General features: G+C 44.2%; 1 protein-coding gene across 2 annotated transcripts; it reads left to right on the top strand.

Annotated features, from left to right (window-relative positions):
* The first annotated feature begins 34 nt into the window (after positions 1-34).
* Positions 35-23,748, top strand: LOC120797226 (coiled-coil domain-containing protein 171-like). Of its 2 annotated transcripts, XM_040140686.1 has the most exons (25): positions 35-156; positions 1,064-1,214; positions 1,361-1,530; positions 1,793-1,939; positions 2,150-2,242; positions 3,485-3,645; positions 4,424-4,562; positions 4,793-4,886; positions 4,977-5,092; positions 5,169-5,258; positions 5,340-5,543; positions 6,812-6,979; positions 7,814-7,981; positions 9,269-9,773; positions 10,974-11,096; positions 11,196-11,365; positions 13,000-13,143; positions 13,226-13,405; positions 13,954-14,099; positions 14,447-14,501; positions 14,599-14,730; positions 15,020-15,172; positions 15,766-15,852; positions 22,989-23,101; positions 23,384-23,748. In XM_040140686.1, the coding sequence occupies exons 1-25, from the start codon at positions 82-84 to the stop codon at positions 23,430-23,432; spliced, it is 3,633 nt and encodes a 1,210-aa protein (XP_039996620.1). In that variant the 5' UTR covers positions 35-81; the 3' UTR covers positions 23,433-23,748. The 2 variants fall into 2 exon arrangements, with proteins under 2 accessions (XP_039996620.1, XP_039996621.1); XM_040140687.1 differs by lacking the exon at positions 22,989-23,101.
* The last annotated feature ends 250 nt before the right edge of the window (positions 23,749-23,998 follow it).

The raw sequence follows: 23,998 nt of genomic DNA, 5'->3' as shown, positions 1-23,998 counted from the left end.
GAAGGAGGGAGGACGAGAGGAAGAGAGAGGGATGGGGGAGGGAGGAGGGCAGCGTCGGACGGAGGTGATGGGAGTGAGGTGATGGGGAGGCTGAGGTGGAGAGTCAACCAGCTGGAGAAGGAAAAACTGGAGCTGACGTCCAACCACAACCAGGAGGTGAGAGACAAAGGACTCAACGGACAGTTCAAGTGCTTTTAGGCCAGTAAAGGTGAACTCCACTGATTTTACACATCGGTGTGTGTTTTCAGGTGCAGCGGATTACTACTGCATATGTGAAAACAGTTGTATAAAGCCTTTAAATCAAGTGACATCACCTGAGTCAGGGTTGGTTGGGTTTGAACACCATAGGTCTGAAAATTAAAAAAAAATCTGGGGATGTGGCGTCAGAAGGAAGGGATCTTACCAGACCTCTGTTGCAGCGTACCACTAAAAACCAGCTCCTGGTGCTCCTTCCAACTGCAAACTGGGTTGTTTGTTTTTTTTTAGTGCAAGTGAAAACAGATTCATCTGTGGACTTTGAGAGTCGGGACGAAGTGGAGCTGTACATACAGCACTGTGCAAAAGTTTTAGGAACTAAATGTAAAGTGAGGATACTTTTAAAAAAATAATGATTAATCAGTTAACTTCATAAAAACTGCAGTAAATTGAAGAAAAACTGAATCAGATCAGTATTTGCTGTGACCCTCCTTTTCCTATAAACCAGCACCAGTTCTCTTTCGGTGCACCTGCGCACAGTTTTTCAGGTTCTTGGCAGGTAGGTTGTTCTAAGGATCTAGGAGAACCTGCCACAGTTCTCCTGTTGATTTAGTCTGTCTCAGTGTCTTCTGTCTCTTCATGTGATCCCAGACTGACTCCATGATGTTAAGATCAGGGCTCTGTGGGGGCCAGACCATGTGCTGCAGGACTCCTTGTCTCCTTCTGGTCTCTGAAGTTAATGGTTATGTATTTTTGACATTATATGAGTGTGAATGTAAAGTGTGTGTGTGTGTGTGTGTGTGTGTGTGTGTGTGTGTGTGTGTGTGTGTGTGTGTGTGTGTGTGTGTGTGTGTGTGTGTGTGTTCAGCTGTGCAGGCTGCAGGCGGAGCTGACCCGGCTGAGGTCCTCAGTGGAGCGAGGTGAAGCTCAGAGGGTGGAGCTTCAGTATCAGCTGACCGTGAGCCAGAGAGACGTGGACCAAGCTGCCGAGCTCAGCAGAGACAAACACACACTCACAGGTAAACAAATCAAACACACCCTCCAGGGGGTTTAGGGGACATAATAATAATCAGGAGAAAAATCAGTGATAGTAAGAGTGCCAATATATGTGTGTGTGTGTGTGTGTGTGTGTGTGTGTGTGTGTGTGTGTGTGTGTGTGTGTCAGAGCGAACAGCAGAGCTTCAGCAGAAATTGCAGGAGCTGAACAAAGCTCTGGACATCACCCGACAGGCCATGGAGGAGGACCAGCATGCTTTGCAGCAGGAGGTTGAGGAACGAGACAAACTGATTCAAAGTTTCAGCTCCGAAAACCAGCGACTCCACCGACTACTGCAGGTCAAACGAACACACACAGAGTTAAGATTAAGAGTCGGTTTTGTGGTTTTTAATCATGTTTGGTGTTGAGTTGGTTCACTTTACTTCACATGCTGTTTTTATGTCAAGTTTGTACCAAAAAGAACAGAAAATTGCTTGTGCTTTATGACAAAGCTGGTTTGTCTCTTAAACAAAGAAAATATGACCCAGATTCATGAGTGGAAGTGAATCAGGCTCGGTGAAATCTAAACCAAGCTGCTCTCTGTGCCGGTTCGGCTTCAAGGATCAGGAGGAGGCTCTGGAGGAGTCAGAGAGGAGGCTGGCAGAGGTGCATAAGGAGAGGGAGAAGGACGCCGAGGCGAACAGACGACAGGCCGACGAACTGAAATACCTGATGGAGAGAGAGGAGAGGGGAAGGAGGGAGAAGGAGGTGAGGAGAGGGAGGGAGGGAGGGAAGGTAGAAGAGAACTTTAAAGGGGGGGAAGAGGAGATGGATGGTGAAAGCAGTTAAGGAAGTAAAAACCGAGGAAAGAAAGGATGGAAAAAGATTAGTTGGAAGAGGAAGCGATGGAAATGGGAACAGACAGATGAGAGTGAGGTGAAAAAATGGCAGATTTATCTACGGTTTCTTTCTCTCCAGGCGTCAGATCAGTGGGTGAGGTCTCTGGAGTCGAGCGTCGAGGCGGAGCGAGCAGCTCACCTGGAGTCCAAGTTTAACTCTGAGATCATCCAGGTAACACACTCACACAAACACACACTTTCTCTTTCCTAAATTCAGGTTTGCTTCGATCACGCCCATAATTAGGTGCAGTATTGCCCAGGGCGGCTGGTGTATCTGTTTACAGTGCAGCCAAAAAAACTTAGGTTGTTTTAATAGTCCACAGTTACCTGTAATATTTAAATTTGCTGATTCGCTTCCAAAAAATTCAGAAAATGACTCATTTTTTAGACACGTTTCTGATGAACGATTAAGGTCAGCGCTAACCGCGGTGCGGTTCCCGTTTCTGCTTCGCAGCAGAAGCCCCCCTCCCGAGTTTCAGCAGTGGAAGTCTCTCGAATGTGAGGCAGCAGCTGTAGGAAATGTTGGGTTAGCATCAGCAGTAACTTAATCCAGCCGTGACACAGCTGTCTGACAGCAAACAGGAAACCGTGAGGCTGATGTCAGCGACATCAAATTTTAAACAGTAACGCTGGATTACACGCTGCATCGTTTCCTGTGACTCTGATCATAATGTGATGATGTGTGAAGGCGGTTTGAATCCAGGAAATGACAGAGAGCTCATTCAAAAACTGTACGGACATCGAATTAATAAATAGTATCAACCGCTGGCTTCAAGGATATGAAAATATAAAGGATTATAATACTGATGAGAATGTGGAATTAACAAAGGCAAAAACAGCCCGAATAACACATCATTACACACTATAACAGAAAAACACAAAAACTTACAGGTCCCGTAGATGCACAATATTTCCTGATATCTATATATTTTCCTATTTCCTATTTTCAGAAACGAGCTGATATGTAATTGTATATTCCTCGGACGTTTCCTGGAAAGGACAATGTAATGTTGTAGTAATTACAGGTTCACTTTCCTCCTCCCCGGCCTATTTTACAGAGTCAGGCCACAGCAGGTCATCTGAACAGTGCCAAAAAATGCATGTGGATTTGTCTACAGGCGGCATATAATTCAACAAGTGTGGAAATTAAGGTTTCCAAAAATAAATGAAATTTAACGGGGAATTCCTCTGGAAATTGACCGAAGCTCAAAAAACTCAACAAAACTAACTAAACTGTAACAACTGCCTCAGAACCATGTTTCTGTTTTACCTGTAATTAGTAAGAAATTACAGAATTTCTTCCAGGAAATGTTCTCAGAAACTGAGGGGAAAAAAAAAAAGAAAAGACACTAAATGAGATGAGTTAATTAACCCTTGTAAGATCAAACCTCTGTGTGATCATGGGACCCGGTAGCTACGGGTACGGGACCTGGAGGCGGCGGTGTCGGTGGAGCGGTCCGGCCAGCAGGAGGCGCAGCGCAGCCTGGAGCTGCTGAGGGCTCAGTTCAGAGAGGTGGAGAGAGCTTACAGCCTGGAGAGAGAGAGGAGCGACAGCACTGAGCGCGCTCTGGAGCGGTGAGATCACAACGCGACAGCAACAAATTCTTCGCTCTGCTTTCACGTCACTTAAAAATAACTGACTGATTCAACAGCGACATTTAGCTTATCACAGATGAAACTGCATCGGGTTTGTATCGGCTGGAAAGTCACCAGAACCTGCAGAGGAGATGTGGAGACTAAAGGATGAATTATTACATGAAGTGAATGTTTTAATCAAGTTTCATACTACAGGCTTGATGACAGTGCTCACTACTTCATTTCATGTTGATAGTCCACATTTCTTTTTGTTTTCCAGGTTGCGTTTCTATAAATTTGATTTTTATTTTTCATCTCTCAAATGTCGTATGTTTGTGTCGTTGTTTATACTTATTGGTGTTAATTTAATTGGTTCCTAGTGTTATGTTTAATGTTGTCCCACACATGGGTCACAACTCTTCAAAAACCAAATTTGATAATAACTTTTACTTATAAAGTTACAAAGCACTCAACAATAAAACAGAGGAAAGTGACAGGTTAAAAAAAAAAAACTATGGAAAATCGAAGTGGTGAGAAATAAAAATGACAAAATGAAAACAAATACAACAATTAAAATGAAATGGACACCGTTGGGTGTCTGGAGTATAATACTGAAAACGTCTTTTTGTAGTCTGTTTTCATCGTGTTTTTGTCTTTTCATGAGATCATCTGAGTTTCTATATGTATTTAATATCACACTTTAGTAAAATATTTAATCAACATTATATTTGTATGTCACAGTTGTATTAATCTGCTTGCGTTCGGTTTGTGTGTGCAGGTTGCAGGCAGAGTACGAGCAGTGTAAGTCTGACCTGAGCGATGCTTTGGAAACTGAGAGGAAGACGACCTCTGACCTCTCAGAAAGGCTGGAGGAAGAAGAGAAACAACACGCCAACACACGCTCACTGCTGGAGCAGGTAACTAACACACACACACACACACACACAGTTAGTTAAAAAAAAACAATGGGAGGGAGAGGCTGATTCAAGGACACACCTCCCACCTCCCTCAATTAATCGTTCAATTACATTTTCTGTAAATGTTTGGTTTGATTTTTAGTGGACTGACCCTTAGATCTTTCGTGTGTGTGTGTGTGTGTGTGTGTGTGTGTGTGTGTGTGTGTGTGTGTGTGTGTGCGTGAGATTAGGCAACTAAGGGGCAGTCTGATACTGAAGAGGCACGTGTGAACTTTGTGCAGAAGGTCAGAGAAACACTCCAACAACACAGCAGCTCAAGTACAGGTAAACAGTTAACAAACAGTACACCTGCTGTAAACGGCCACATGTCAGCGGGTCGTTTCTCACTCTGTCTGTGTCTGCGTGTGTCTGGAGGCTGCGTTCTACCTGCAAAGCATGATGGGAAACAGAGTCCTTCTGCTGACGTCCTGCAGCTGCTGAAGGCGACGGTTGGCAGCTACCGCCAGAGTGTGGAGGGGACTGAGAAGCAGGTAGAGTCACGCTCTCTCTGCTCACGATGCGTTTCACTCAGTCGTCTTTTTGACTCGCCTGAATTTTCCCCGGCAGGTCCAGGATCTGCTTTTAGCGTCAGAGATGCTGCAGCAGGAGAACCAGACTCTCCGACAGCTGACCTCAGATCAGAGCAGACGGCTCGAGGTAAACGGCTGATCCCAGACCAGAGTTAACTGGGAAACGAACGAGTTTAGGACGACCGTTCAGCCTGTCTCTTTTCTTCAGGACTCTCAGCAGGTGTTGGTCAAACTGGAGGAGGAGCTGACTCGCCTTCGCCAGGAGAGCTCTGATTGGTTGACGCAGAGCCGTGATCTGCAGGCCACGCTGCAGAAAGAGAGGGAGGAGAGTGAGAGAGAGAAGGAGAAGGAGAGGGAGCAGAGGATGGCAGAAGTCCAGAAGATAACTGACCACTACCAGAAAGAGTCAGAGGTGATTCTATATGTTTACCTTTCTTTTGTTCCCTCTCTTCTGACTGTCCTCCCACATTTCCAGTTGTTTTTCTACCTCCTCTCCCTGCTCTTCCCGCGTTTTCCCTCCTTTTCTTTTCATTTCCAACCAGGCTTCACTTGACCGGCAGTCAAATCCACTATCTGTGACTGAAGGGAATATCAACACGTGCTGATGCCGCTGACGATTTAGAGACTTTTTGATCTAGTGGGCACTGGGGCCAAAGTGTACTCATGAATTATATAAAAAATCCTAAGCCGTCTTGTGCACTTATCCACTAGTAGCTTCCTGAGTATGTGTTTCACATTGAGAGCTACGATATAAATCCAGCCTAAGCTGTGCTCCCCGCTGTGTATTTTCTGTGTGTCGACTGGACTGCCAACTCCAGACTTTCAGGCGCTAACACTTTTTTAATACTAGTTAAGTATCATGAAAGGAAATGAACTGTACTTGTTATTAAGTATTGATTCTAGGCTGACATGTTGCATATCCTCAAACAAATGTGTGTTTTATCACAAATTATCTCAAACTAACAGTCTGGTTGGTTTGGGGGAAATGTGTGTGCGAGGGGGCTCACAGTTCATTTTTTGCCCCGGGGCCCCCGAGAGAGTTAATCCATCCTTGTCAGTATCTTCACAGGCCTGAGAGCTAACACACACACACACACACACACACACACACCCTCACAGTTTGACACTAAATGAGCTGCACGCATGTTCGCTGTCTGTTTTGGAGGAAATTTGCCCCTTAACTAGTTGGTGTTACATGTGCTACATCTGCTATAAACGGACCGAACTGACAAAAGCGTCGCTCGAATCTGTGAGGGAGGGGAACATTATGGAAATGCTCAAATTCTGATTATTAAATATTAAACATCTACTCTAAATAAAGTAAGCTGTCAACTGATGTGTGTTGTGGTGTCCATGCTCATCCAGAGCTGCCATGCACACTAGTTAAAACGCAGACGATTGTTCGAGTCTGTTTCCGTTCTTCTCTAGATCACTGAATCCACTTCTTTCTCTCCCTCCTTCCCTTGTTTTGTTTTCTCTTTCTTTCTTCATAGCCCCCATGTCTTCCCTGTGTGTTGTACTATAGAGCAGCATAATGTCATTAAGTACAAAGCATTTAATTACACTGTTTATGATGCTGAGTAAATCCTATAAAACAGTATCCCACTGTGTGTGTGTGTGTGTGTGTGTGTGTGTGTGTGTGTGTGTGTGTGTGTGTGTGTGTGTGTGTGTGTGCATTAGGCCTGTCTGTCCTTCCTCTACTGTCTGTACCAGCGCCTTCTGGCCGGCTGCGTCCTCCTCAATCAGCCCCACAGCATCCTGGGTAATTTCACCTGGAAGGAGCTGTGCGATGTCATCAACGAACAGGTCGACCGGCTGACCTCTGACCTCCAGAAGGCCAAAAGCAAGGTGAACCGTTGCTGCCACGCGTCTTACCAGTGGGGGTTTTTGTGTGGAGCCGTGCCGCTGTGCTCCTGCTTGGTATCGGGTCCGACCTCGACCGAACCGTGACCGTCATGTAAATTTACTACATGTTGAAATATAGTCCTTATATTCTGTTGAGCAAGATTTTTAAATGTAAAATAGACGTCTAAAAAAATGTACGCTCAGTTTTAACCTCGATGCTTTTTCGAATGCAAATCACCAAAAGTCACGAGGCTGTTCCTGGGTCAGACCATGAGGTAACAATCATAGATCTGTAAACTGACTCTGTTTCAGCAGCACTTTGTCCCCATCAGGTTACAGCTGAATAAATATGTTTAAACATTTAATCTAACAATCCGTAGGATTCCAGCACTTCACCATCCATTAATGAAATTAAAGTCTGCTAAGTAACGTGGTCTAGTGGACGACGCTGAATAAAATGTTATAGTGTTAATGACTTATTGACTCTTTTCTCCAGCTCAGGCTCTTTCACTGGTGCTGCTGCGTTTTTTTTTTTTTTTTTTGTTTTTTTGTGAAGAAAAATGTTCATTATTACACATTAATATTTTAGCACCACTGGATTAAAATGGAGGCTCTGCTGTTTATTTACTCGTCGCCATGGTGAATGGTATTATCGGAGCTCCCCCCATTAAAAACCCTGTAATTTACACCATGAAGCCTTTTTACCCCAGTGGTTAAGATCTGCGACCTGAAAGTTGTCTCTCCCTGGTCAGTTTTCTGGCGGCCCTAATGCGGCTAACCGTCATGTTCACCTGTCCCTGCCGTTCTCCACCGACCCCTCCTCCCCACTCTTTGCAGATCGCCCACCTGCAGAGTGTGTGCGAGAAGAAGAGCGCGTGTGTGCGCGAGCTGCAGCGCAGTCAGGAGTGTGTGTTGTCTCGTCTGGAGGAGAGTGCGATGAGGAGGGAGGAGGCCTGGAGCAGCCGACACGCACACACTGTGACACAGCTGCAGAACGAGCTGCAGGTAAAACGCTCATCCCCCAGGTGCTTTCATTCCTCATAAAACTGATCAGTCGGTCGTCTCTCCCTCCAGCGACAGAGACGCTCGGAGCTGAATCAGCAGAATGAGCTGTGGAGGTTTGGATAGTTGCGAAGACAAAGAAGGAAGAGTGTCCCTTTAGAAGTAATGTGATAACAGATACTAAAATCATCACTTTACCTCCAACTTTATTGTCCCCAAGAGGAGAAATTTACTTTACGGCAGCCATTTACTGTCTACAAAAGCACAGGCACTGTAAGAGCCATAAAATCTAAGGATTAGATCAATGCAGAGAGCAGGAAAAAAATGGATAGAGGTGGTAATGGTACTGGATTTATAAAAACGATAGATACGCTATGGATGTCCTGATCCAGTTTTCTGATAACTCTTCAATATCTGGAGAGTCCAGTTTGACAGGAAAAATGCCATAAAAACAGCTGACAACTCGAAGAAAGTACTTTACTATATAACAAAGAAAAGCGTCAAATCCTTACGTTTTTGAAGCTGGAAACGACCAGCTTTTGACGACCAACCGGATTCGTCTTTAGTCTGGTTATATCATCCGGGACACTTTTGCGTTTTATGTTGAGCTACATTGAGGAGATCGTTAAAAGAAAACAACTCTGTTGTCTCATTAGCGTCTTTGACAAGCTAACGAGTTGATGTTGCAGGAGCAGGTCTTTTTCCTGCCAATTCGGGACCACTGTTTTAGCGGTTTAGGAATCTGCTCCAGCTTCTTCGCTCTTCAGAAGCATCATACAGCTCTGGCCAAAATTTTACGCACATTAGATGTTTAGATTCTTAACCACCATCAACACCATCAGGAGGCTTCTTATCGTCCCAGATTTTCTCTGCAGCAGGATGAGTCCAAACACACAGCCACGTGGTTCCCACAGAGCTGCGATCTCAACATCACGGAGTCAGTCTGGGATCACATGAAGAGACAGAAGACACTGAGGAAGCCTGAATCCACAGAAGAACTGTGGCAGGTTCTCCTAGATCCTTAGAACAACCTACCTGCCAAGTACCTGAAAAACTGTGAGCAGGTGCACCGAAAGAGAACTGGTGCTGGTTTAAAAAGGGGGTCACAGCAAATACTGATCTGATTTAGGTTTTCTTCAATTTACTGCAGTTTGGAGTTCAGCAAAGAGTTCACTGATGAATTATTATTTTTGAAGCATCCTCACTTTACTTTTAGTTGCTAAAACTTCCTTAAGTCGAATGGTAACAGACTTCATCTTCTCTCTCTCTCTCTCTCTCTCTCTCTCTCAGGTGTGTCACTCTCAGTGCGAATCTTTCCGTGATCACATTTCCTCTCTGGAGCGCCACTGCTCCTCCCTGACCTCTGACCTCTCCCGGCTCCAGGGCCTCGTCTCTCGAAGCCGTAAGGAGTCGGCCTCCTTCCTGTCAGCATGCGCCTTGCTGGCCGGGGTATTAAAACACACCCACCGCCGTCTGCAAACACTCTGTGAGCAGAAAACCCTCCTTTCCAGACGTCTGGCAGAGAGGGAGGCGCTGGAGGAGGAGGTGAGGAGGCTGGCTGACGCTCTGGGAGGTGAGGAAGATGAGGTGGAGGGAGAGGAGGAAAGAGGAAGGAGGGCAGTGAGGAGATGGAGGAGGAGTGTGTGTGTGGTGTTGGCGGTGAGGAGGTGGTGTGCACTGGCTCAAAAGACAACAGTGTTGTTTCGGCTGGAGAGAGGAGGCGGCAGTACGGCTGTGTGCGTCTGTGGAGAGTCAGCTACGGCAACACAGAAGGGTCAAGACATATTGAGTGCAGGTATGTCGTCAGTTCTCCCCTATAAGTCAGTTAAAAAGTTTAGATATCGGTTTATAAAAACAAGAATTAATTTGAAACTAGTGGGAGATGAATAAAGCTGCAACTGGGGAAGAATTACATCTTCAGATGTCAAAAAATCAATGTTCAGTTTACTGTCATATGAAACAGATGAACTAGATGATGACAGGAGTTTTGCTTGACAAATTATTTAATCGATTATCAAAATCTTCTGTGATGAATTTTGTGTTTATCGACTGAGTAATCACAACAGTCTGTAGCCACACTAGTGTCCCCGTGAGGCTGTAGTTCTCACAAGAGAAATATAAAACTGCAGATGTTACTTCAGCGGATCAAATAATCGGCAGAAATTTAATCAGCACCTACTTTGACTTATCAGATAAAAAAAAAGACAAAAATTCACTGGTTTTAGCTGCTCTAATATGCAAATGTGTCGCTTTTTGTGTCTTAACGATATAATGAGCTGAATGTCTTTGGTTTTGGACAGTTTGTCAGACAAAACATTTAATGACGTTATCTTGGTCTTCATGAAACTTTATTTTCTGATCACATTGCAAGAAAATTATCAGCTGGTTAATCGATTAAATAAAAAATCAAAAAATCGTTAGTTGCATCCCAACTTTGCTGCTCTTAAGTTTGTCCCGATGATGGCGCCAGAGGAAATGTCATGTTGTTACCAGTTAACAGGTTTGTCCCCTGTACAGTGGCCCTTTTAGGACATCTCAGACTCAGTTTGTCTGTCTCAGCTAAACTTAGCGTAGGAACTGGATGTGCAGTAGGGCTGGGCAAAAGTGACCTAAAACCAGTATCACGATTAACTTCACCTTCACCTCGGTAACAGTTAATAAACAATATCTTATCAAATACATCTGTGTACAAGATTCTCCATCCTCACACTGGAGCTCCTATTAATTCTTTGTTCTGAAAACAGAAAATCGTGGAGTGTGTTTGTTTGTTAAAATATGAAACTCAAACTAAAATATTTCACATGTTGTGATTCTTAAAATAATCAATAATGATCTGGATAAAACTTTTATGGGTTTCTGTTATATGACTCCATCAGCGTGATGTTTTAGGATGTAGAGCGGCATTTTTTAATTTTTTTACCAAAAGCTTGTGTAATAGATGATTTACTGTATCTGTGTGTTGTGACTATAGCTTTTGTTTTTCTTTGTGTCTTAGATAATGATGATGACGGTGATGAAGGTCGTAAAGGATTATGTGCCCGGTGGCTTCGCTCTAAATGTCTCTCCTCCACCATAAAGTCCTCCATGGCCGACCTGCAGGGGGCGCTAGCACACACTGGTAACTACAAACACACACACTATGTACAGCATATATGTATGGGGTCAGTTTTTTGAAGTGGACAGTGTTGAAGGAGGCGTCTCTTTTCCGGCTCTACAGGCTCCTCCCCTCCAGACATGATGTCAGCAGCTCGTTCAGGTTTGTCCCGCCTCCTGGATCACCTTTTTGACCAATCAGACGCAGCGTCCTCCAGAGCGGACGAGGACACGCCGAGCGGCCGGCTTAGACTCGGCCTGGACAGTCTGACACCTCCACAACCCAACATAAAGGTCACTGAACACAAACACAGATGGGCACTAACGAGTACTATCATGTCTACTGTGTCACAAAAGATTGTGAGGTGTAATTTCATAGGAAGAGACATAAAATATAAATGGAAAAAAACAAAAAAGTTAAATTTTAAAAGCGTTTTTCCAATAAATACTTAGATTTTTTTATGGTTTAATTATTAATCAGTTATTTAAAAACAGAATAAAAAAATAGAATTGTTGATTGGCATTTTATTCCAATGGGGTACCACAGGGGTTTATTCCTGGTCTATTATTATTTCAGTTACAAATGAATAACATTGTTCTCTTTGGTCAGCGTCCACTTCTATGCAGACGATACAGTTTTATACAGCCCGGGCCGCTGCCCAACCCAGGCTCTAACTCATCTTCAGTCTGCCTTTGATGCTTTCCAATCATCACTTTTGAACTATAACCATTTAAAACTATTTGTTTTAAATCCACGTGAGACCCAAGTCTCCAAGATCCACTTTCACCAGTGTCTCTGACTATCCTGCCATCAAAACTTGAAATGGGACCCACATCACTCTCTGTGAATAATACAAACACAACAATTAAAAATCAAACTACACTTTCTGCATAGAAATAAAGGATTTCTGTCTTTTCTTAACCGTAGAACTATTGTTCAGTCAACTCTTATGTCTGTACTTGATTACAGAGAGTTTCCGTAGTGTCATGCTGCCCCATCATCATTTCAGCAGCTAAACCCTGTTTATCACAGTACTTGTTTTTTTAACATCTCTTTGTAGATTGTGTTGTTTTTGTTTGCTGGTTGTCTGATTATGTTTTGTTTCTTGTTCTCAGGCCTCTCTTGAAATACAAATCTCAACATTGAAACTAGATAATGATTAGATGAAGTTTATACAGCACTGTGCAAAGGTTTTAGGCACATTAGATGTTTAGATCCTTCTCCATCATCAGTCCCGTCAGGAGGCGCCTGATGGTCCCAGATTCATCCTGCTGCAGGACAACGAGCCCAAACACACAGCCAGAGTCATAAAGAACTGTCTTTGGAGACCAGAAGAACAAATAGTCCTGCAACACATGAAGAGACAAAAGACACAGAGACAGACTGAATCCACAGAAGAACCGTGACAGGTTCTCCAAGATCTTTAGAACAACCTACCTCTCAAGAACCTGAAAAACTGTGCGCAGGTGCACCAAAGGAGAACTGGTGCTGGTTTAAAGGCAAAGGGGGGTCACAGCAAATACTGATGAGTTGTTTTCTCTGTGTTGCACTTTGCATGACATTAGTTATTTTTGAAAGCATCCTCACTTTACTTTTAGTGCCTAAATCTTTTGCACAGTGCTTTATGTTAAAGGGGAAATGGTACAACACATGCGCAGTTGGATGCCAGTCAAACAGGGACTTTAAAAAGCCAAAGCCAAACGAAAAAGTCTTTTGTTTTCTGAGCTTCTGAGCTGGAGCAGTGTCACAACTGTCCACAATTAGTTTTTCTTTTCAAACAGCTCCATGTTTTAGACAATCCGTGTGTGTGTGTGTGTGTGTGTGTGTGTGTGTGTGTGTGTGTGTGTGTGTGTGTGTGTGTGTGTGTGTGTGTGTGTGTGTGTGTCCACTTACTGACCTTTGACCTCTGCATGTGTCCTCCCATCAGGCCCTGGTGTCCACCCTCCAGCAGCAATTCCTGCTCTTCAGCCAACGACTGCACTCGGCCGAGGTGGAGAGGCGGAGTCTGAGGCTGGAGGTGGCCAATCTGAAGAGAGGACTGCGACAGGGGAGAGAGGACACCTGCAGGACGGTGAGGCTGCAAACACACACACCTGTACTGTCTGTCTGATGATCACAGGCCTGAGTGTGTGTGTATGTGTGTTTGTTTTCAGGTCCCAGCTGAGCGTTTTCGCAGTGTGTGCGTGGAGCTCCGTCAGGCTCTGAACAGAGAGCAGGAGGCTCAGACGCTGATCCAGGAACAGACCAACCAGCTGCACGCGCTGCAGCTGCGAGTCAACGCACACACCTCCGAGCAGACCGACACACAACACACACTGAGCCAGACCACACAGGTACACCTTAAACGCTCTTATCCCAGCAACAGAGGTTATATAGGTTCTTGGATGCTGGATCCACTACCTGTTACAACTGAGATGAAGCAAATCCACCTGAGAACTCTGAAACGGGTAAAATTGCCACTGACAATCAATCTCTTGGTCCTGTGTTCTTCTTGTTACAGGTCATAACAGTCAAATCTGAACACACAGACATTATTATCTCTGATGTCCATCACAAATGAACGTCCATAAAGCCACTTAGAAATAACAGACAAAAGAGTCTTCAGAACTTGCCTGAGAAATATCACATTTTTAACCTTTCTTCAGTATCACAGTAACCCAATAATAGTTGTCTTTACATCCGTGGCCACACTGCAAACATTAACTGCTGGTAGCTAATTTGGCAACGTTTAATGTTGTTAAATGACTGATGACAGTGATGGATAATTAGACTGACTTTACTTTCATTGATAAAAAAGCAGAAATTTGTAATGTGGAATTTCCCTTTAATGCAAGGTTTTAGTAATGGTGAACTCACTGTAGTACATCATCTCTCTTCTCAGGCTCTGTTGGAGGCTCGGCAGGAGGTGAGTCGGAAGGAGCGCTCGCTGAGGATTCTGGGTAAACACCTGTCAGGTGTTCAGAGGGAGAGGAAGCAGCTGGAGGAGAGACTGCAGCGAGCCGAGGACGAGCTGAGGGACGCCGCCCGGTAAGACGCATATTGCCCCCCTGTCGTTCTGTCGGAGGAGGTTTTTTTCGTTTTAAGGTTTTGAAAAATAGTCTCCAACAAATGCACAGTTTCCTCCTGTTTGTTTGATTTAAAAACTACAGTGAGCAATTTGTTCTAGGAAATTTAGAAACTTTTTTAAAACAAGGAAACTATATATTTAGGAGGTGTTCTCACAGGTTAAAGGAGTAGGAGTAGATATTTCTTAGTTTAATCTCACAACCAAACAATATCTGCCTTAAAGAGAAGCTGGTAAAAATCTGAAAAATGCATGTTCGTGTTGTCATGATCTGCAGCTACTCTTTACGTGATTATTCTGTCTGTTTTAGACGTAAGGATTGTCTGATCAGCTGCATGAAGGCTGCAGAGACGAGCTACAAGGAGGTAAGCACACACACACACACACACACACACACAGTATATATTTACATAGCAAACACATATGTAGACATGAGGTGACACGACACTGTGTGATCCTCAGGTCAGGGAAAGTCTCGTCCAATCATGGCGGTCGCAGTCAGCTCAGCCCCGCCCCCTGCCGTTACCAAGGGAACACCTGGAGCTGAGAGGAGCAGAGAGCATCATGGGAGCTCCTGAGGTGGCAGCGTGCCAGGTAACAGGAAGATTGTTTGTTTGTTTCTCTTTGTCTTGTCTTCTTTCTATTTTACCTCTTCTATCTATCTATCTATCAGTCTGTCTGTCTATCTTTTTATATATTTATCTATCTACCTACCTGTCTGTCTATATCTTTTTATCTTTTTTCTTTCATCCTTCCTAATTTCCTTCTTCTATCACTTTGTTGCTTCTCTCTTTATTTGAACGACATCTTGCTGTCCTCTCTTCATCCCTTCATTCGTTCACTCACAGTTTATTCCTCCATCTCTCTCTCTCTGTCTCTGCAGAGTCTTCTCTCCGTCGTCTCTCAGGTCTGTCACACCTGCAGCTCCAGGATCGATTGGTTGGAGCAGGAAGTCTCTGCCCACCGCAGTCACGTGACCGCCCTCCGCGGCGAGCTGCAGGACGCCTGTCTCCGTGACAACATGGCTTTCGTCCCCGTAAGACACGTAATATTTTTCTCAATTTTAACCACCAGCCGCGACAGCACCGCTGGTGGAGTTTTGACCGGATTTTTCCTTTAACCTCAACGCCGTGGGAGAACCCCAAGTTGCCAGAATCTGATGGGTAAAATTCAGAACTTAACATCTGGGCCACTGAGGATAAGCAATCAATGAATGTAATCAATCAGTCAGACGTTGATCCAAATTTGTGAAGCTGCCAAACAAATGAGTTTTGTTTTTTTGAACCTGTACTTTACCTACTGGAAATTTCAAATAGCAGAATTCAAAATAAAATAGAACTCATTGAGATGAAAGTAAAATATTTCAGTGCAAAAAAACTCTTTAAACACTGTACATGAGTTAACACATTCAATTCAGAACATGTGTTAAAGTAAAAGAAGAGAAACGAATGGTGCTTTCATTTATAGAACCGTTGAGAAGTCAAAGGAAAGGAGGGAGGGAGCTTTAAATTCATAATTCAACAGCAGTTTTAACCATAAAACAACACGTAGGAAAAAAAAAACTTGACTTGATCCAGTTTTGTATTAATAACAATAATAATAATAATAATAATTTCTTTTATATTTCAGGTGACTGAGTTTCCAGAAACCCTCCTGTTCGATGACGTGGAAACACCTCAAGCTGTTCCCCTCGCTGATTTCTCAAAGGACCCACCAGTGAGTTTAAACACAGCCACCTCCTCCCCCCTTTCCAAACCCCCCAGGGCCAAAACGAGGGAGAAGAAAACCACAAAGAAGAACAGAGGACGCGTGAAGAGCGGCGGCGGGAGGAGATAGATGATTGGAAAACCGAAGAAAAATGACCACTTTGCATTCTAGTTTTACCTGCTGAGGAGCACAGTGCCCCCCCCCCCCACTGTCCTGGAGATCCTGGAATATTTGTTATTTTCCAGACAGTTAAAAGTCTGGAAACAATATTTGGTAATTTTCTGAAGTCTGAAACACGACGAACCGAAAAAGGAAGAACAGTTTCAAGATGTGGAAGCTCTTTGACTTCTAGTTTTGGAAGGTGATGGGACAGTCCTGGGGTTTTTTTGTGTATAAGTCATGGAAACACTTACTAATACTCATGGAAAGTCCTGGAAAGATGTGAAGTTGGCCGTCAGTAAAGGTCCAGACAATCAAAACTTTATTTATACGCGTTATCAGCTGTAGAAAAACAAACATTCACTCTCTGATTTTCACTACATGCACACACAGCTGGTTGGTGACAGCTGTCTGAGGGCCATATGGTGTGTGTGTGTGTGTGTGTGTGTGTGTGTGAGACAGATCAGCAGCTGGTTGTTGTGTGTGTTACCTTCAGTAAAATATTTCTACTCTTTTACTTGGAGGGAGTTGTTTCAGAATATTTAATGTGAAAGAAAAACCTCAGAAATCTTTGGTCCGTGGAGTCGACTGTTAAACAATACGTTTACTTGGGTAACCAGGTCACTCAGAGGACCCAGGTTACGCAGGTAAGTCAACATACATGTGCAGCAGGTCAGGAATCAGATTTCTCCCCTTCCTCCGACATTACCTTTGGATTTTATTACCTATCTTGTTTTTTTGTTTTGTTTGCAGTTTGTAGTTGTGAGTTGACTTAAGTAAAACACGTGACTCTGTGTTACCTGTTTTGTCCTCCACACGCCTTCTTACAAAAGAGCTGATCGGAAACATGGCTGCCTGTAACCGTGGCGGAGACCGTGGCGTTGTCCAGGAGAAATCCACCCGGGGAACCAGGTTTCCCGTTCGCACGACATTTTTAAAAAATCCGCCCGCTGGAGGAAGGCGACTGTGACCTGGTCACCTGAGGGCGTGTAAGAGCACTGAAATAAAGGCCAAAAAAAAAAATCTGCTGACACAACACAAGCACTAAAATCACCTGCAGCAACAGACAACGACTTCCTCTCAGTCACTTGGTGTGTCTTGGGTTGGTCAGTTGGCTGTGGGACGGGTTGTACGGGAGAAATGATTTGTTATTGCGTCTAAGGGAATGAGACGGGTTTACCTCCACGCGTAGCCTAAATTTGAACAGAACTTTTTTGTGAATTTTTTTCAATATTTTGAGATTTCCATACAGGTTTGTTTGTTTTTTTTCTTAATGTACATAAAAGCAGATGGATGGAAACCCACCAACTGACTGCTCGCAGCTCGGCGCAGGTTAACGAATACACACGGACCGGAACTAAACCAAAATACCTGTTGCCAGAAAGCTGTAAAAAGCATCCGTAGCGTCACACCGCCGTGGGCAGTCTGTGGAAGTAGCACTTCCAGAGATTTCAACACCTGCAGTCGAACCTTTTCAACTGATTCAACTTTCTGTTGACTTGTGTTACTGAGAGGTGTTTCTAATATTTTGTCCACCCCATTTATATCAGTGAGGTTAGACCAAGTGCTACAAACACGTCTCGGTGTGAGTCACAGCAACTCAACAGCTCCACAAGCAGTTTGAGGAAAAACTGAACATTAGAACCTTCATGAAGGGAGGGTTTATGACAGGACTGTTGTGTTAGGCTGAATTAGTGTTAGCTAGGTGTCCCTAATAAACTGAACACCTGGTGTGTGTGTGCGTGTGCATGTGTGTGTGTGTGTGGGTAAAATAGAGTGCATGCAGCGATGAGTGGCCAGAGATGCTGGAAATGAATGAACAAAAGTGAGAAAAGTTTTCAAGCAGAAGAAGAAAAACATTTTACTGCTGCATCAGCATCATGATTGTGTGTGTGTGTGTGTGTGTGTGTGTGTGTGTGTGTGTGTGTGTGTGTGTGTGTGTGTGTGTGTGTGTGTGTGTGTGTGTGTGTGTGTGTGTGTGTGTGTGTGTTTGTGTGTGTTTGTGTGTGTGAGTGAAGCCCTCAGGCTTTGCCTCTGTGGAATTCTATTAATGTGTGAATTTAAAAAAAAAAAAAAAAAAGTCCTCACGCTAACACACCCTCAAGGCTCTCCATGTGTGTGTTGAGACATCTCCTACAAAGCGACTTAAGCTGCTGTCACACACACACACACACACCAGTGATGTGCTGATTCAGCCGAACAGGAATCTTGTTTGTTCCTTTACTCGGTCTTTCCCTCCTCCTGTCACCTCAGACCACGGTTCACACTGCATCTGATTTGAGTGTTTGTTTTTTTTGTTTTTACGTGGTTTGTGTCGAACAAAATCTGGGCAGGACTTCACATGTTTTTGTTGTTTTTTTGGTTTTTTGGTTTTTGTGGATGGCAAAGTTTTAAAAAGCACCAGTGTGGATGGAAAACTTTGGTCTCGTCATCTTTTCACAGCGTCTTGGCAGTGACTGGTGTGACTGGTGGAGGCAATTAAAACTCTTTTCTTTATCTGTTGACTCTCCTGTCACTTGCTTTCAATGGAGTGGCTAGCCTAGCTTAGCATCACAGACAGGACAGCTGACTCTGGTGTTTCCCTTTAGCCCCATGACACAAACTCCCACACAGAGAAATGACGGGTTTATTCATCAGGAGACGTCCGGCGTTGCGGTCAGAGTTTGTCCCGCTCCCGAACGACAGATTAAGTTTAATTCCTGATGAAGCAGCAGCAGCGTCTCCTATAGAAAACCAGATTCCACATCCTGCTGTAAGTGACAAATCTGAAGGAGGCTGAGAAGTGAGGATTAGACATATAATCCCCAAAACAAAGAGAAGCTCCAGCACCCAGCGACACAACAGGATCCCTGACTTGTACTGTCTCTGCCTCCACTCTTCAAAATGACCAGCAGCACTTAATGAAGGGAAAAACAGAAACCAAGTGCACAAGTGACTTTCTGTGTCAGTCGACCATGATCCCATGATCAAAACGCTCATCTCAGCATTCCCCTAAAACTAAAATACACACACAAGCGCACCCAAAATGTCTGTTGTCATCGTGCATTATCTTTCATTATAAAACTGCATCAAAAACAAGGTTATCACTTTGTCTACTTGTGTGTAAAAGGTGAACAAATACATGTAGCAGACGCTGGAAAATGTGAGTATTTATAAAGAAACTCAAAATTTGGATTTTGCCTCGGCGTTGCCGTGCAAGTTCGAGAAAACGCAGTTATCACAGAAGCCAAGCAGGGATAAATATAAAATAGAAATTTATATTAAAAAATATTACTGTGGAAAAAGCTGCACAGTGTTTAAAAGAAGAGGAGGGAATGTACAGAAATATTAAGTAAAAACATTTGGTCGATGAATCGCATTCAGCTAGTTTCTTCCTCAGGTGTTTGGCTGCGCTGCTCAGGTTTTCTCGGTTGTTTCAGTTAAACCGTCGCATTCAGACGCCAAAACAGGGTCCGATGTAGGCTATAAAAATATATATGTATTAAGCAGAGGAAAACCTGGGGCCTGATGCTTGACTCTGACGCCACGAAATGTCCTAAAAACAACCTAATCCCACGTTAATCTTAGAAACAACAGCAGAATGAAGTGACAGACCTTAATCCTGAAGTTGTAACCGCATTAAACAGTTGGAGGGGGGTGTCCTCTCATTGAGTATCAGAGCAGTGCAGAGTGGTGGACACACAGTCTGAAATCCCCTGTACACAAGGCTGGATCACCACCTGTGCAAAGGGCCCCAGACCTCCAGGGGCCCCCAGAAGCTCCGGGTTTATGATGTGTCACTTGTGTTTTGGTCATTTGTAGAGGTCCCATATCCAAATCTAGCCTTAAGACCTATAACTATTTTAGCTTGACCAAACAATCCCAACCCAAGGCCCGCTTACGAGCGTTTTTTTTCCCGAGCTTTCGACCGTTATCGCACAGTCTTCATCAGCGAATGGAGTCTGTTCCGTCGTCACGGAGATGGATCTGTTGAAACGCGAACTCAGTAGCTGTTTTTTTCATGTCATCGTACTTTGTAACTCAGTTACCCGATGAAGACCATGTGATACAGCTGCATGTACAAGAAGCTCGTAAGTGGACCTTGAGTTGGGTCAAGAATAATCTTTCGTGCGGATTTAAATGAAGTTAGTTCATAATGTGCTTATATGGTGCATATTCCTAAATTAATTTGGGTTGCCCCCCTTCCCCCATACGTTAATCCGGCCGAAAAACGAGTTTTCCTAAGTGAGGCCCTCTGTTCATCAGGAAAAGAGTAAAAATAAAAGCAGGAAAGTCAAAAGAAAACAAAACGTAAGTACAAAAAGAATGAATTAAAAAGTGTCAGCGTCCTGTTTTTGTTCTGGTTCTCCCTTATGAATATTCACCGCCGTTTTATTTCAAAAACTTCCCGTTTCATCTCACCGAGTCCTTGTTCCTCCCTGCCTGCTGTCCTACTTGTACCTGCGACACAACACACACATCTAAACACACACTTAAAAACACACACTTTTCCCTGCAGTGACTGCATCAGTGCCAAGTTGGACTCGCTACAAAGAGAAATCCTCACACACTCGGTCGGTGTAATGACACAGATATAAAGGGGGGAGGGATCTCGGGCTTCCACTCGGAGGGGTGGGATAAGGGACTTGGAAGGAGGGGAGAAGAGTGGGGGAGTAGAGCCAGAGGACACACACACGCCGAAAGTCAAACCATCTGCGAAGGGACGCACACAAGCGCTTTAAAATGTCCCGTTAAATACATAATATTCGCCACACACACAGAGAGACTGCGGCGTCGTGTAAAATCCACCTCCAGATCCCCTGAAGCCGACGTTTGTGGCGACAAATGACAGAAAAGCGACAGCGGGGGGGGGAAACCAGCAGCTGAACGGGACGGGGAGGCTTGTTCGTTAAGGACCAGGCTGGTCGGTTTTCCCACTTCATGAAGGAGATAAATACTTGACAGGCCCAGTAAACCTGAACGTGTAGTCAGGGAATTCTGTCAGAGAAAAGAACCAGTTCGCACAACGTGTCGTCCAAGCTCGTGAACTCAGAATTATAGGGTTCTGTCTGACCTTCACGTTAGAAGTGAGTTATTCACACAAAACTCTTTTTTTGCAGGTTTCAACTTGGCTTCAGAAAGTATTCAGACCCCTTCGCTTTATTCTGTCGTCGATTTATTTTTAAGTGGATAAATCTGCCATTTTTGAACATGAATCTACGCTCGGTAACCCACGATGCAAAAAGTGAATCTTGTCAGAAGTTTTTGCAAATTTTTTGAAAACACAAAAGTGTTCAGAGCCTTCGCTTTGTTCAGGTGCCTCCTGCTTGGTTTAATTTTCCTTGAGATGCGTCCAGAACTCGACCGGAGTCCATCTGTGGCGAAATGAACTGATTGGACAGAGTTTAGAAAGACACGCGCCGGAGTATATAAGGTCCCACAATTCACACTTGGTGTCAGGACAAAAACCAAACCGTCAGCTCCAAGGACGTCTCTGCAGACCTCCGAGATAAAACTAGATCAGGGCGAAGGGATAAAACTGTTTCTAGGGCTGCAGAGTGCATGGGACCCGAGACTGGGGCGACGGTTCACGACAACGACGGCGCTGGAGAGGCTGCGGGACAAGTCTGTCTCTGAGTGACTCAACCGAGGCCCAGGGGTCTGATGACCTTCTGCGATTAATGATAATAAAAGAAAAAGGCTCCCGTCGGAAAGAGAGAGACGTCCGGAAATCTGGAAGAAACACTGACTTCACAGCTTTTCCTCCCCTGAGCTGAGATGACCTGAAAAGTTTCTTATATTGTTGATCCGAGGTGTAAAGACAGACACACACACACACACACACACAGTGAAGGTAGGGCTGTTGGACAGGCTGCGCGTCTGCTGGGAGCTGGTGGACCTCTTTCCTGTTTTGATGTCGTACTAATTAGAATATCAGACGATAACGCTCTGTGTGTGTGTGAGTGATCACCGCTGTTCATTGACACACTTACTTACCAGAACCTCTCAGAGGGGTCGTATTTGAAACGCAGCAGGGGTACCACCTCCTCGCTGTCCTGTGTGTGTCTGTGTGTGTGTGTCCTGGTCCTGTATTCTCGGCGTGGTCGTCTCCAAACTCACTGAACCAGATCACGGTTTGTTCAGCAGCAAAAAACAACAAAGTCAAACGGCAGCGGGAGGAAACTCGGCCACGTTCTCGCTGCAGCCGCAGACATTTCACTGACAATCCAGTTGTGGCGACGGGAATCGTCGTCGCAGACTTCAGCCACTGTTCATTATCTCAGTGACTTTCCTGGTAAATATGGAAATCACCATGGTGTTAAACTAAAGAAACCAGTTAAGGAGCGAGAAGACTCTTCGTGTTCTTTGTCTTCCTGCAGTTATTCGTGGCAGACGTGTTGAAATCGTCCAGACTCACAAATACTTCTGTTTGATGACGGATTGAGATTCAGAGAAAATACAGATGTGACTGTGAAAAGGGCTCGGCAGCATCTGCACGGCCTGGTTTAGATCAGGGAACACTGACAACGTTTTATTCCACCTTTAGCGAAAGTACTCAGTTACTTGCTCGTCTACTTCAACCGACAGAAGGACGTTTGGATATTGTTGGCCGCCGTCACACGTCCTTGTGCGGGTCGTTCCAGCTGTTCCTAATTTTTGTGTTCTTACATTGTTTTTATGTGTCGATGAATTGTCTGTGTGCACATTTGTTTGCCGCTCGCTCGCCTCAAATTGCCCTTTGAGTGACAAATAAACCTTTTGAATCGAACCGAATATGAAGGAATCGAATACGTGATTTAATGTTCTACACTTGGTTTTGTCCTACAGCTGAGCAGCACTTGCCACTGTACGATGTCAACTTTAGGGGAACGATTTTGACTTGGCTCCATTTTACTGGGCCAAGAATCAATTTCAGGTTTTAGCATAATGAAGTTGTAAGTACTGAGTGAGCTCCGAACCATTTTTACCGGTGACACATTGTATTTTATTGTTTTTCCGATTTCTAGAGACCGAAAAAGGAAAATAATCCACAAAATCATGAGGAGAAAAGACAAATATTTTCATTTGTTTGGATTATTACAATTTCTGCAGGAACTGGAAGAGGAGCCACATTTTTCACGTGAGCACGTTTCCTTTTTTGAAATGTTGGATTCTCTGACATGGTGCCTGTGTTTGTTCATCGCCAATCTCAGTCCGTCTGTTGTGCTTCTGAGGATTTTGACTTTTTCACAGTACGTTTAGCTTTTTATGTTCACCGGAGAAAACGGCGGCATCCTGCATTGTTTTCCGCTGTTTTCACTTAAAATGTGTAAATCTGCGACGTGAAAACTTGATGAAGGCACGAAGACATTTTGGATATAATAATTCGTTTAACCTTGGGGTTTTTTTTCTTTATCTGTAGGTGTGTGGCGGCAGGGCAGGTGCCCTACTGTCACCCTGATTCAATCTGACCCTCAGGGGGGGAACCTTCCTCCCAGCGGGAAGCTGTTTCCCAGGGGACACAGAGTCTGACGGACACATCAAGGACAGGTGTCTTGTTTATTTCTTTTCCTACTTGTGCTCTGCAGAGTCCCTCACTTCGTCGGCCAACGGCTGAAAGAACAAGCAGTGGTTACAGTGGGGATCCGTCAAGAGAAAACAAAAGACAGGAAACACGGACTGATCTGACTGATCGTGTTCAGCTTCTCCCCAAACAATCGCCCAAGTTGCTTTCGTGTTAGTGCTCGACTTCTCCTTGAGAAACAGTCCCGTATTCTGCCGTCAGTTGCAAACACACACACACTGCTGATGAAACTGGGTTGCAAACTGCAGCTCTGGCTAAACAGTTTCTTTCGTTTTCTCTGCAATAAAATGAGTCTTTTTGTTTGTTTGTTTTATTCTGTGACATTAAGCGCAACATACATGTCAGCGTCACACAATTTTACCAGTGGAAAACTGTAACTAAGTACATTTACTCAAGTAGCCTACAATCTAGTAGTTTTATTAGTCTAGTTATAGTTTTGTCTCCTTGTCATGT

The sequence above is a fragment of the Xiphias gladius genome, chromosome 12, assembly GCF_016859285.1.
Source record: "Xiphias gladius isolate SHS-SW01 ecotype Sanya breed wild chromosome 12, ASM1685928v1, whole genome shotgun sequence".
Lineage (NCBI taxonomy): Eukaryota > Metazoa > Chordata > Actinopteri > Istiophoriformes > Xiphiidae > Xiphias > Xiphias gladius.
Note: the sequence above shows the minus strand (reverse complement) of the source record. Positions and strands in the feature narration are given on the sequence as shown.